Source organism: Diabrotica virgifera, chromosome 8 (genome assembly GCF_917563875.1).
Source record: "Diabrotica virgifera virgifera chromosome 8, PGI_DIABVI_V3a".
Classification (NCBI taxonomy): Eukaryota; Metazoa; Arthropoda; class Insecta; order Coleoptera; family Chrysomelidae; genus Diabrotica; species Diabrotica virgifera.
Window position 1 is genome coordinate 223974542 of NC_065450.1, and position 15315 is coordinate 223989856.

Sequence of the window (15315 nt, forward strand, 5' to 3'; positions counted from 1 at the left end):
AATATTTTAATATATTCGAAAAGATAGTATCTTATCACGAATTTACAAATAAAAAAATTTAGCCTGGGTTCATTTGGGACAAAGTTAGCCATATGTTTTTTTTAATTCACAGCTAATTTGTTTATAATAATTAAGGAACCTCATTAATGCCATTTTAAAGAATGGAATTTATGTTCTTTCTTAAAAAATTTACACAAACATTGTACCTTCCCAGCACCCTCTACGAATTTTCAAAAATGTAGTTCAAACTAGGGGGAACCTACAAATCCACCGAGTTAAAATACCGAAAAAGCAATTTCAAACGAATTAGTCCTGTCGCCAGGGGGGGTACAACGGCCTCCTTAATTCAGATGGACTTACCCAAGTTTTTTTTATATATTTTGACCCGTAGAATACGAATTTTTTGGGTAACAGCTGATCCGAATGTCGATAAGATTGTTATAGACAAAGAACTTGAGGAATTACATAACAGCGATTTCTCGCAAAACAAAACATCTTTTTGTATTTTTTGGTTCATTTTAAGCAAAAAATATTCCTACAAGTTTTTTCGTAGAATGCATAGTTTTCGAGGTAACCGCGGTTGAACTTTCAAAAAATCGAAAAATTGCAATTTATGAACCCGAATAACTTTTGATTGAAAAATAAAGTAGCAATTCTGCTTACCGCATTTGAAAGTTTAAGTCAAATTATATCGGTTTTGATTATTTGCATTGCTAAAAATTAATTTTTTTATTGTTAAACTAATCTATAAACACATAGTGTTTCTCGTGCCTAATACATACGTTTTAACGCATGCTACGTAGAAATTGCCTCGCTTGCACTTGTAGCTACTCTACCTACTCGTTCGATTTTAAATGAGAAATCATAGAAAACATCACTCACATACTAGGTGTTTATAGCTTTGTTTAACAATAAAATAATACATTTTTAGCAATGCAAATAATCAAAACCGATATAATTTGACTTAAACTTTCAAATGCGGTAAGCAGAATTGTTACTTTATTTTTTAATCAAAAGTTATTAGGGTTCAAAAATTACAATTTTTCGATTTTTTGAAAGTTCAACCGCGGTTATCTCGAAAACTATGCATTCTACGAAAAAACTTGTAGGAATATTTTTTGCTTAAAATGACCGAAAAAATACAAAAAGATATTTTGTTTTGCGAGAAATCGCTGTTATGTAATTCCTCAAGTTCTTTATCTATAACAATCTTATCGACATCCGGATCAACTGTTACCCAAAAAATTCGTATTCTGCGGGTCAAAATATATAAAAAAAAATTGGGTAAGTCCATCTGAATTAAGGAGGCCGTTGTACCCCCCCTGGCGACAGGACTAAATATAATTTTCTGTATCTCCGGATCAACTTAATGGATTTTGATCTTTCTTTTTAATTCGTATGTAATTTCTACGTACATTACAAATATGCAATTTGTTTATAAATTTAGTAATTAATAAACAGTCTAATTTGTTTAAACAATTCTTGAAAAATATTTTTTTTACAAAAATTCATTTTTTTAATCATAGTATCATTAATGATCATAGAAAAAGTTAAAGTACACTTTAATAAATAAATGATTTTTATTAGATAATTATTTATTGAAGATAATTTGTTTATTAAAATATATCTTAACTTTTTTATGAAGAATAACGATAGTATGATTAAAATCATGGATTTTTGGGAAAAAATTATTTTTAAAAAAATTGTTTAAACAAATTAGACCGTTTATTAATAAATAATTGTCTAGACAAATTGCATATTTGTAATGTACAGAAAAATTACATACAAATTAAAAAAAGAACGATCAAAATATATTCAGTAGATCCCGAGATATAGAAAATGATAGTAGTTTTAAGTTTCCTTTTTTAGTTTTTGAACTCGTGCATTTGTCGGCTCCCAGCTCCCTCTTTACTTACCACGACTAGTCACCAATTGAACTACATTTTTAAAAATTCGTGTAAAATACCAGCTTTTCTAATATGTAAAATGATTTTTTCTACGGACAATATTTTTAAAGTTATTCTAAATGTTTATAAACTACAAAATTTCACAAATTTGGCATTATAATTTTTGACTATATTCGATAATTTTTTTATCTTGTTTTAGTACATTTTGATAGCATCAGTTTTCTACTTTCATTTGGCATACGCAGAATGGCCATATCTTCATTATGTTCTGTCTTATGTTATTGCAAAATAAAGGTCTCTGCGATAAACAATTAGAAAAACTCTTAAAATAATTAATGGATCGGTCTCAAATTTTGAGGGTTTGTTAAGTACCCCAACACCCAACTTTGGGTGAAACACTAAAGTTCTAAGGTAGTTTTAGTAAAGTTATTAACAAATAACTATTTTCACTTATTTTGCAGTTTGCAGTTTTGATAAACAATTTGAATAACTCTTAAACTAATTAATGGATCGGTCTCAAATTTTGAGGGTTTGTTAAGTGCCCCCATACCCAACTTTGGGTGAAACACTAAAGTTCTAAGGTAGTTTTAGTAAAAGCTATTAACAAATAACGATTTTCACTTATTTTGCAGTTTGTGTAGCAACAAATTAACATTTTAACTTTCAAAAATCGGCATTTTGAAGGTTTTTTAATGTTCTAAAAAATAAAATTTTGTAATTTTATGTGAACTATTTAGCTTTTGAATAGAGTGCAAAAAATCGAAAAAACGCGATTTTTGCAATAAATTGTTAATAATTAAAAAACAGACGCGAACTCTAGGCAGGAAACAGGTAGGTTTTCTTCCTATAGGTCTACAGTCTACAATAACTAAAAAAGTAGTCAGCTACCTGGATCTTTGAGTGCCCCGAACATGGTCTATTTCTAGCTTATTACCCTGGACTATTTTAATAGATTCGTCGTCCATAAGTTTGAGCAGTTCTATGGGAATTTCATCAGGACCGGGGCCTTACCACTTTTCGCTTATTTGATTGCATATTCTATTTCTTCTCTGATTATATCAGGCCCTGTATCATCTGTGTATTCGTTTGAGATTTCTTAGAGTTGCTATAAATACATAAAGCGACATTTCTTTCTTGTGTTGAAACGAAGAACGTCATTGATCTGGTCAACCAATGCAATCTACATTTACGTGTTGTGTACTAATCCCCCGGAGGTCTGTCACTGTCACTGAAAACGACATACCGATCTAATTATGAAGTTATTAAAAGGTATTTGAAGCGGAATATTTATCTGCCTTGTTTTAATTGCTTCGGAATGATTTGTTTCTCGTTTTCAGAATGGTCATTTGAAAGTCATTATAAATATTCTTGTTATAATGAGGTCTCCTCTTGTCTATTTTACTGGTATTTTATCTAGTTCTGTTGTTATTCAAGCTAGACACAAATTGACTACATGCCTACTGATTCTGATTAAATAATGGTGTAAAATTCTCTCATATCTTTTAAAATGGATACAAGTTTGGGTACTGGCACTTTCTGACACTTATAATTATTGATTCAACTTTTTAATATGTGGTGATGATTTTTAATAACGCATAGCTAGATGTACCTACTACTTCCGAGCAAATAATTGGATGAATTGATGGAAAATATTTCAGTTTTGTTCTTATAAGCAGGCAGTGAAATAGCTATTTGTATAACAAGGGAGGAAAGTGCTGCTTTTCCTCCCGAGAATGAAGTTTACTGCCCGACGCGTAGCGGAGGCCAGTAATCATTCAAGGGAGGAAGAGGCACTTTACTCCCATGTAATACATATGGTTTTTCCACCTTCCTCAAATAACAAGTCATTTATTCATTTTTACTTAATTTATTTATGTAACTAACCAACAAAATTGATTAGAACTAAAACTAACAAGTAGGTACAATATAACTGTCAACTGTCAAATATAAGTCAAATTATTAATGTTAACATTGTTAAATCAAAATAACAATTTACTGTTTTTTACCATCCTGCAAAATACAGGGCGTTTTATAAATAAACGTTAAAATGTATAGATACTTACGTAATAGAAAATATATTGTACAGGGCGTCAATAAGTTATATTTCATGAATGAAATACCATGATGTCACTTTTACTTTTCCTCCCTAGTGAGGAAATATTTTTCATCCCTAGGGAGGAAAAGTACAACTTTGCTCCCTACAATCAGGTCCGGAAAAGTATACTTTCGGTAGAGGTAGGTGGAAAACATGTTTTTTCATCTTGATAAATAAGAGATAAACCAGAAATTAGGAAAACCATAACAGCTTCAAAATTCAAAAATAAAAGCACAAAAACTTCTAATCCACTCCTATTTCTGGCGGCCGAAATAATGTTGCGAGGACCAATATCTCAGACTGGTCTCCAAATCTCTCTCAGATCTCTCCTTCCCCACTTCTTAAAGTGTGATCCACGTGCCATATATTTCGATTCTCACCAAATGTTCTTTGACTAGATCCCTACCCACATAACAATGATGTTCGCATCATGTTCTAAGCATATACTACCAACATTCGTCGGAGTATATTCTTTTTAGTATATGTGTAGTACAAGCATAGCATCTACCTTAAAAAACATTCTAAATTTCATGTTCTTTGCATATACTTCAAAGTATATTCTCGTACCGAATATACTAAGTATATTCGTGTACGTAGGATCGCGGAATATTCGTAAAAGTTTATTCTTAGAATATAGCTTTATCGAATATTCTTAACACATACTTATAAGTACATTCTTAACACATACTTATAAGTAGATACTTTTAAAATATCTTAAAAATAATTTGTATGTATAGGAAGTATAATATTAGCCTTATAGATTATCAACTTCGTTATATTTTAGAATACATAATTAATAAAATTTATGTATGTAGGTAGTATTGGACGAATTTCATTTCAAAATTGTTGTAGGGTAAAAAAGTTTAAACATTAATTGTATTAACGTTTACATAGATACTATTAAAAATTCGTTTTCATAATTGAAATGACTTTACCATTTCGAGTTTATCATGAATCATTAGTATTTTTACATCCTTGGAATTTGAATTTAGGTACATTCAATTCAATAGGCCATTTCGCAGAACCAAAACGTGCCAAACTGCACAACCAAAGCAACCAAAGGCTTTGGCGTTGCCAACCGTCGAGTAAGCTTTTTCCGCCAACTTACCTTAAAAATTCCCACTTTTATAAAAAAAAACTTCCCTCCTGTTTACAAAATCTGAGAAGATATGTTGAATTATTTTCAAAAATTTTGATTTTTTCTTAATATTTTACCATTTGGACTGGAACAATAATTCCCTTTTGAGTTAACTTTTTCCCTTTATCACCTTTTATGTTGAAAATTCCCGCAAAAAGGGAAATTTCTCTCCGTTTGGCAACACTGACCACCGATTTTGTTATTCAACAATACATTCATAACCCCCCCCCCCCCCCCCCATCATATTCTGACCATTTCTATTCTTACCTGAATGGATCAGGGATAGGAAAAAACCGTGAAATATGAAAAAGAAAACAGGCATTATTTCATTATTTGTATCATCTATGGATCTATGCAGTGTTAAGGATGAAGGCGAATGATGTAGTACTAGGACTAAAGAACATACATAATCTGTTTATTTTGTTTGCGGTGCTTCAAAATACATATAATCTATTTTGATAACTCAATATTACTTAAATCGGTAAGTACATATAAGTATTATATAAATTTTAGTTACTTATTATGCATAGTTTAGTTTAGCTAAATATTATATAATGATTTATATAAATAACTAAAATTTATAAATATGTACTTACTTTTTAAGTAATATTGTAGAATGTAGGTACTAACTACATTCTCATTTGCAATTAAAATATGTAAATAGATATTTGGTAGAACCAGTAGAACCTAAGATGAGATTAGGTGATGCTGAAAACATACTTCTAAGCAATATAGCACTTGATAGCACTTTCTTAGAATATTCTTAAAAATATAATATTCTTCCCATACAAAGATGTGCGGTAGTACGTTCTTAGTATATAAATAGAAGGTTTATAGCACTTCCTTGGAATATTCTAAAAAGTACCTTCTTGGTATAAACTAAAAAGATGTGCGGTAGTATGTTCTAAGTATACACATAGAAGGTTTATAGCACGTCCTTGGAATGTTCTAAAAAGAACATTCTTGGTATATACTGAAAAGAAGTGCGGTAGTACATTCTAAGTATATACATAGAACGTTTAAGTACTGTAATGTAGTATATACTCGGTATCTGCTCTGCACATTCGCAATGGTAATTACGCACATTCTCAGTACATATATACTTTTTCTGAAAAGTATGTTCTATGAATCTACTAAGAACATGAAATTGTTATGTGGGTAAGAGCCTATACATACAGTGATGAGTGCGCTAATAACCGGCATAATAACGCAAAAGATGTAAAACATATTAAGTTGTGAGATAAAAAGAAATGAAACTAGTGGAGGTGGGAAATTTAGCCATAAAAACCTATAAATTTATATTCTATTTATTGTTTCCCACCTTTAGACGTATCGGACGAGTTTGGCAATTGCCACTGTGACAGTTACAGTTTTAGTTGACATACTCCTCTGATAAGTCTAAAGATAAGAAACAATAAATTTAATGTAAATTTATAGGTTTTTATCGCTAAATTTCCCACCTCCACTAGTTTCATTTCATTTTATCTTACAACTTAATATGTTTTCCATCTTTTGGGCTATTAGCGCTCTCATCACTGTATAAATAAACATTTAGATTATGCTTATTCTCGCTTGAAATTTTAAGGCGCAATTCTTTAACCGTTTATCAAATAGAGTCCTAGGAAATTTTTATGACATACAGAATGCAAAATAAATGCTACAGTTCATAAAACATCTAACCTCTTAATGATTTTCCAGGACCTCCAGACCCACCTAGCGGCACCCCATGCATAACCACGTCCTTGGATAGCGTTACGTTGACCTGGAGCAGCTCGCCCTATGACGGGGGCAAAATCGTCAACGGGTATGCCGTGGATTACTCTATGGTGGGCAGCGACATCTGGACGACGGCCGTCGAAGAATGCCACTCCCTCAGTTACGTAGTTAGGGGGTTGCAACCTGGAGGTCGATATGTCTTCAGGGTACGGGCGCTTAACGTCCACGGATATAGTAAACCAAGTCTCGAATCTGATATCGTTCAGTTAGAAGAACACAGTAAGTATATAAAAATAGTCAAAACTAACAAGGTTATTGCATGCTTCTTCCCAAATTCCTTACTTTACCACTACAGTCACTCAATGGCAAAATCATCTCCAAAATATTGCGATTTGTTATTGATACTTTAGTTTGGTTCCTCTCGTTAGTTGGGCTCTCCTTTTTTTTCAACAGACTTCCTTCCAACATTATTTCTAGACTTATTTTTCCTTGCACATATTATGTTCTTAAGGCTATGGGTACATAATTCGCAAATATTTTACGTGTATCCCTACTTTTTCTGTCTTTACACGGCAAATTACGTGTAGTAAAATTCACACTGGTATGGATATGTAAACATTACTAGAATGTCATTCTACTTGAAAATGTCATCATTAATTTAAAGAGATGGGTTTTGAATGTTCTTGGATAACTGTTATTTTTATAATTGCAAATTATTAATTCAGTTAATAAATGTGATAATTTTTTCACTAACTATGTATTCAGTGATTGTAATAATTTATTTGTACAACAAAGACTAATACTCAATCGAAAAAAGAGAAAAAGTGTTAAAGTGATTTTTTAATAATATATTGTTATGGAACGCTTACAATTTTGAACATCTTTAACAACAAAATACTTGGATCACAGAATATATTATCCTGATGTATTCTCTGCTTGGATCTTCCACAAATAATACACAATAAATAACTTTTTATTAAGTTCACGTCTTAAATCAATTATTTATCAAATACATTATACAGGGTGTCCCGAAAAGAATGGTCATAAATTATACCACACATTTTGGGGTCAAAAATAGTTCGGTTGGACCTAACTTACCTTAGTACAAATGTGCTCATAAAAAAAGTTACAGCCCTTTGAAGTTACAAAATGAAAATCGATTTTTTTCAATATATCGAAAACTCTCAAAGATTTTTTATTGAAAACGGGCATGTATCATTATTATGACAGGCCCACCTTAAAACCAAATTATAGTGAAATTTGTCCACCCCATAAAAAATTTATGGGGATTTTGTTCCCTTGAACCCCCCCAAACTTTTGTGTACGTTCCAATTAATTCATTATTGTAGTACCATTAGTTGAACACAACGTTTTTAAAACTTTTTTGCCTCTTAGTATTTTTTCGATAAGCCAGTTTTTATCGAGATGCAGCTACTTTTTTACTATATTTACATAAAAAATTTATGGGGGTTTTGTTCCTTTAAACCCCCCAAATGTTTGTGTACGTTCCAATTAAACTATCATTGTGGTACCATTAGTTAAACACAGTGTTTTTAAAACTTTTTTGTCTCTTAGTCTTTTTTTGTTAAGTCAACTTTTATCGAGATGTGGCTTCTTTTTCAAAATATACCAAAAAATTTAAGTTACAAATAAATTTTCGGATTATTAACAGGTGTCTATAATCATACTTAACCATATACAAATAGGTGGTGGATTCGACAAATATTCAAAATATCTCGATAAACACTGGCTTATCAAAAAAGTATTAAGAGGCAAAAAAGTTTTAGAAATATTGTGTTTAACTAGTGGTGCCACAATAATAATTTAATTGGAACGTACATAAAAGTTTGGGTGGGTTTAAGGGAACAAAACCCCCATAAAATTTTTATGGGGTACACAAATTTCACTATAATTTTTTTTTAAGATGTTGCTATGATAAGGATTCCTCATGTCCATTTTCAATAAAAAAGCTCTAGGAGTTTTCGATATATTAAAAAAAATCGATTTTCATTTTGTAACTTCAAAGGGCTGTAACTTTTTTTGTGTGCACTATTGTATATAGGTAAGTGAGGTTTAATCAACCTATTTTTGACCCCAGAATCAGTGGTATAATTTATGACCAATCTTTTCGGGACATCCTGTATATCAATAATATTTAATCAATAACTCAACATATTCCCGATGCAATGTCAAATATTTAAAATTGTCACTGATTGTCAGTGTCTGACTGACAATATATGCTGACAATATTATATTCGGCTGAGTGCGTTGTAAGACAAAGATAGATTTGGAAAATATTACCACGGCATTGTGTTTATTTTTTTCGAATCCTGAAAAAACCAATAAATATTTTTGAAAAATTTAAACGCAGAATTAAAGACTAAATTATTACCGAGGGCCGAAAGTCCCTTAGAATAAATAAAAAGTTTATTTTGAATGATATATTTGAAATTAAAAATCACACTAAATTTTCTCTTAGTTTTTCACCCCTGTAACTTATTAAAATAAACATTATAGAAGTTCTCAGGGACTTTCGGCCCTCGCTAATAACGTGATCTTTCATTCTGCGTTTACATTTTTCAAAAATACTTATTAGTTTTCTCAGGATTCGAAAAAAATTAATCCCCATTTGAATAGCATTGCAGCCGAAAATACGTACCGATCCTCTTAACTATAAAATGTTCTTTTATTCATTATAAATCAGTTCATTTCAGTTCGGGGCTGGTTTATTGTATCACCTCTATCATATGAACTAGGTGCATTAGGTGTTGGTTTTCGCATTTCTGAGAAACAAGCTGTTCCGGGCTCCCATATCTGCTAGAATCACCAGGAGCTCCAAAATAGAGCTCCTCCTGTCTTTCCGAACGCCTGATACTTTAGTAACTTTATGGTCTCACATAAAGCCACAAATCTCTTTAGAGGTAGCCACAAAACTCCTTTATTTGCCTCGGTTGCATAAAGTCCGGACCTAGAATCTGCCACCTCTGATAGGCCAGTGTCGGGCACTTCCAGGAGACATGTGAGGAGGTTTGCTTTTCCTTATCACATAAAGAGCACCGTGGTTCATCCGCCAATCTAAGTAGATGTAGATGCCTGAGTATACAGTGGCCGGAAAGCATACTGAGAGCATCTTCTATAGTTTAGAATGGAAGGTGTATTGTATTTAGTTTTGGATGACCTCACTATGTGAAGTCTAGTCTGTCTCATACTTCCACCATTGCCCTGAAGTCCGGTAGTTTCCGCAAAAAGAAGCTCTTGAGACTACCTCGATCATTACTAAAGGGCATTCCAATCGCAGGTTTGAGTCCCACAGGCAGAGTAGATGAGCCCCGTCTTTTTTCAAGACGTCAGCCCGTTTGTTCCCTTCCACACCATTGTGTCCTGATATCCATATCAAATGGACCTTGGTCAGAGCAACATCAGCCAGTACTCTCTTTCACCCCAGAACCAGCTTAAATCTGACTTCGAGCACTTTCAAAGTCTTCGCGCTGCTGACTGTTCTATTTGTATATAGCAGATAAAGATGGTCCTGCCTGAGTAAGCCCTATCTCCAGACCACATACCACGATCGCCAAGATCTCCCGAAAGATTGATGTATGAGAGCCGAGATCCTGGCTAGACTCAAATCCGACTCCGCTACCCTATACTCCAGCTCCTGTCCGCTCGTTCATTCTGGACTCACCTTTGAACCGTGTATGCAGGCTCAGACGGATCAGTGAAGGTTCTCGTTCCAACCACTAACATCGTCAGGAAATAGAACCGAGAAGGAAGATGAGACCTTAAATTGGGGGGCCATGCTGTCTTGTACCATAGAGAGCTAGGAAAACATTCGATGGTCTGTCCCAGGCATTCCCAATCAGTATCCATAACAGTAGAGCCGTGCGCAACCAAGGCTGTCAATCAAGATTTCGATGAGTTAAACCCAACAGAGCCTCAATAGCCGCTGTGGAAGAGGTTTTCATATCGCGGTTTCCATTTTTATACTTCCTAGGTATTTGGTTGAGCGGATATTAGTCCAGGATCCGAAGCTTTTCACCTCGTAATTTTTACAGAATGGATCAATTTGCTTGAAAATTTGAGAAGTAGATAGTCCAAGTAGTAGATAGTCCAAGGGAACATTCATAAAATACGTCGTAAAAATTTCGGACTTTTTAATACCCTCCTCTCCTTCCGTCGTAAAGCGTCGTTTACAGTTGACCCCCCCCCCCATACCGACGTCGCAATTTTAACTCATGACCCCCCTTTTTAGTGATTTTTTTTAATTCCATGATATTTCTGGATTTTTTAAAGTTAGCTATCAAAGTTTATTTACTTACTATGTAGCTCATTAATATCCGCGTACTTTTTTTTCTTAATTTACTATACAACTATTTATTGGGACAAAAGACAATACTTTTATCGGATTTCCGATATACTTTCTTAACTGCATCATATAAATATTGATACTTATTTTGTTTTGATTTCAATACCATTTCTTTTATTAAGTATAAATACAATGTACTAACTAAATAAAATAGAATATTTTATTTCTATTCATTCTTGTAGAATTATTGTTTCACACAGAGTATTCAGTAAATAAACGAACAGTTTAATATTTATTGCTTCCAGACGTTGTTCTGTATAGAAGCGTTTGTTTAAATACATAGAACGATGTTTTATTGTTTGTTATTCTATACAAAACTGCTAGCAATATTTTTAAGGCTGTGAGTGATAAAAACGAAATGAAAAGTATGCGATAAAAGTAATATACCTACTAATTCTTTTTAATTCTAAAATAGGGTAATTTTTTATATTCGTGAACATCAAACGACGTCGGATGTGCACTTATGGCCCCCTCCCCCCTGTCGGACACCGTCGTAATAAGCAAAGACCCCCTCCCCCTTTTAAACGACGTAGTTTATGGATGTTCCCCAAGGATCAAAATCTATATGATGCCGAAAGGCGCTTTTACCATGGGGGTGATTGCCACCCCGTCTCGGGGTGGAAATTTTTTATTATATTTTGACCGCAAAAGTTAATAAAAACGTTCATACTAAGCAAAAAATGTTCTATACATTTTTTTGATAAAATTTGATAAAATTAATAGTTTTCGATTTATTCGCTATCGAAAGTGTTAGTTTTATATCGAAAAAATCAATGTTTTTCAATAATACTCATTTACGATTCACTCAATATTTGCCGTAGAAAAACTATTTTTTTCAAACTAAGTTCTTGGGAATTAAATAACTTACAATTTCATATTTAAACATTTTTTCGTATCTCTGATGCTAATCTTTCTATTCTGAAGAAAATGGCATTTTTTACCAAACTACAAAAATTCGTTATTCGCTTTTCACTACAGTTTTTTTAAAACTAATCATTCTAAGACAGTCAAGCTTCAAGAATCTATTAATAATACATAAATAAAGAAGAATTAATAAGACCAATGACTAAAAACACCGCTAACTTATATTATTAAGCATCCAATTGGATTTCTCATTTCTTTTTTTTTTAAATATATTGATTTTTTACCGTAACTTTTTTATTTTTTATCTTAGAAAGTTTGGTAAAAAAGAATTTCGTAGGTTTTTATAAGATCTATAAGACTATTCAAATCTTTTTAAAATCCTCAGTCACAAAAAGAGATGGCTTTGAAAGGGTTGGTAAAGGTGGTTTTTGCATGTTATTACAAGTTTTAATTGTCAATAGCTCACTTAATTTTTGCCGTAGAAAAACTGTTTGCCAACCAGTTTCTTGGAAATTAAATACGCTACAGTTTCATATTTAAATATGTTTTCGAATCTCTGATGCTAATCTTTCTATTCTGAAAAAAAGCCATTTTTTCTAAATTACAAAAATTCGTTATTCGCTTTTAACTCCATTTTTTTTAAACTAATCATTCTAAGCCGGTCAAACTTCTAGGACCTATTAATAATACATAAATAAAGAAGACCAAATAAGGTCAACGACTAATTTTAATTAGGGTGGTGATTAGGAGGATGCTTCCAACCACTTTTCCGCTGAAAAAAATAGGGACTGACATTCTTTTCATTGTAATTCACTTAATTCTTGAGTTAGAGACTTTTTTTATTTCTGGCGATAGATATTTTTAAATACTTTAAATTAGTTTAAACAAGTTATCCTCGAAAATGCATAGTTTTCCCGTCTTTTGACTTTGAAACTACAATATTTGGCATTTGACGAAGAAGAGCTAACGTATAATAAAGTATAGCTAGATTACTATTGGTCTTGAAGAAAATAAAAAAAAACGGTTTTGTTTATTTATTTAAAAGGTACTTTTTTGTCAAGTAAAGTTGTTTTAATAAAACGCAAACTTTTGGAGTTATTAGCAGAAAATTTATTAAAAACATTGATTTTTTTCTTTATGAAACTAACACTTTCAATAGCGAATAAATCGAAAACTATTAATTGTGTCAAAAAAATGTATAGAACGTTTTTTGCTTAGAATGAATGTTTTGCCAACTTTGTGGTCAAAATATAACAAAAAATTTCCACCCCCGACATGAGGTGGCAACCACCCCCATGGTAAAAGCGCCTTTCGGTATCATATATATTTTGATCTGTGGACTATCCACTACTTCTCAAACATTCAAGCAAATCTATCCATTCTGTAAAAATTGCGAGGTTTTGTCCTATGTTAAGCTTCATTACTTGGACTATCTTTGCTATTTATACAACTGACTTTATTCTTGTTTCTATTATGTATATTTATCTATGTTCCCTTTATAAAATGCTTACAATGTATAACGTTGTTATTTGCTTTTAGATGAAAGTAGCTACTTCGAACCGAGAGTGGTATCAGTGGAACCAGGTCCCGAATTCAAGACGCGCTACGACGTCCTCGAAGAGTTGGGCAAGGGCCGGTACGGCGTCGTTCATAAAGTTATAGATAAAGTATCGAATCAGAAACTCGCAGCTAAGTTTATTAAATGTAGAACTTCCAAAGATAGAGATAAGGTACAAGACGAAATCGACATAATGAATCTCCTCAGGCACCAAAAACTGTTACAACTGGCCGCCGCCTTTGAAAACCCCAGGGATATGATTATGATTATGGAATAGTAAGTAGCTTAATTCTTTTTTTACCTGTAAAGTGACAAAAAAAAGTATAATAGTGTGTTAAATACGTAGCCTCTTAGCATTCTTAGTCGTAGAAAGATGCTTGTATCTCTGTTGCAGAAGAATTTTCTCATCTTTATGAAGGTGGCCCTGGCAATTTCGTTACGTCTTTTTATTTCATTGTTTTGATCTCCAGTTTCGTTTATTAAAGTTCCCAAGTATTTGTAACTTGATACTTTTCAAATTTGAATGCCGTTTATATTAATATGTGCTGGTTGTGTCATGGTTTTACTGAAGACCATATACTTGGTTTTTTTGATATTAACGTTTATGCCGTAATTGTTGCAAGCAATTATTTATGATTGTAAGTAATCGTTGTAATTCTTCTACTGTTCTTGCAACTATTACAGTGTCGTCCGCGTATCGAATATTATTTACAACCTCTCCATTGATTATACGATTCCTCCATTTGCGTGCAAAAGGGCTTCCTGGCAGATGCTTTCACTACATTAAATAGCAGTGGGGACAAAATGCATCCCTGTTATACTCCTCTACATACTTCTATTTCTTTTGATATCTCATTTTCTATGTTGATGTTAGCTTTCTGATTCCGATACCTATAAGTTGAGAATTATTCGCAGATATTTATTATCTATGTCTTTTCTTTTAAGAATGTATCTTAGCCTATCGTGGCGTACTCTGTCAAACGCTTTTTCAAAATCGATAAAACATGCATGTACTTCTTGATTAACGTCTAGGCATCTTTGTGTAAGAACATTCAAACCGAAGAGAGCTTCTCGAGTACCTAGTCCTTTTCTGAACCCCATCTGTGTATTACTAATATCTGACTCCAACTTTTGATAAACTCGGTTTAATCAAGGCACAATCAAGAGGAGCTAAACGTACATTAGTTTTACGTTTGCGCTTTGTATTCATTTCATACTCTGTGCAGTTGGTTGATTTGTGCCTCAAAATATCATCTGGACTTGCCCCAAAATATCATCCCGAAATACTGTATAGAACCCAGTTTCCAATATTAACATTTCGTGGTACAAACCTAGTACAGTAATTTGAGATTTATTGTGTTATTCTTCATCTTTAGAAATTTCAAAAAGTGCGTTTTTAATTTCTGTGTAACCCAGCAAAAGGGCTTTTATTCTCTTCGGTACTAGAACACAATCAGGATTACCATTTTCTTTTTTAGTTAAACAGTCGGTCAGAATCTCGTACCTCTGAGTTAAAGCAGTGAAAAAAACAAAAAGTTCTTCCAAAAAATCAATAATGGCACTTAAGCAACAACCGGCTGCAGATTGTACAACAAAATTGAGTGAGTGTTCTGCACAAGGTACCCAAACTGCTTAATTTTGCTTCGTCGTGCGGGCCCCTTTGTGGTGCGTGTC

At 32.7% G+C, this 15315-nt stretch overlaps 1 protein-coding gene across 50 annotated transcripts in view; it reads left to right on the plus strand.

Moving 5' to 3' along the window:
• LOC114341578 (extracellular matrix-binding protein ebh) overlaps positions 1–15315 on the plus strand; it is a 369628-nt gene that overhangs the window by 330930 nt on the left and 23383 nt on the right. For all 50 annotated transcript variants that reach the window (XM_050657458.1, XM_050657487.1, XM_050657456.1 and 47 more), the window contains 2 exons: positions 6839–7135; positions 13623–13917. In XM_050657458.1, coding sequence (XP_050513415.1) covers positions 6839–7135; positions 13623–13917 — 592 coding nt within the window. The remainder of the gene's footprint in view (positions 1–6838; positions 7136–13622; positions 13918–15315) is intronic.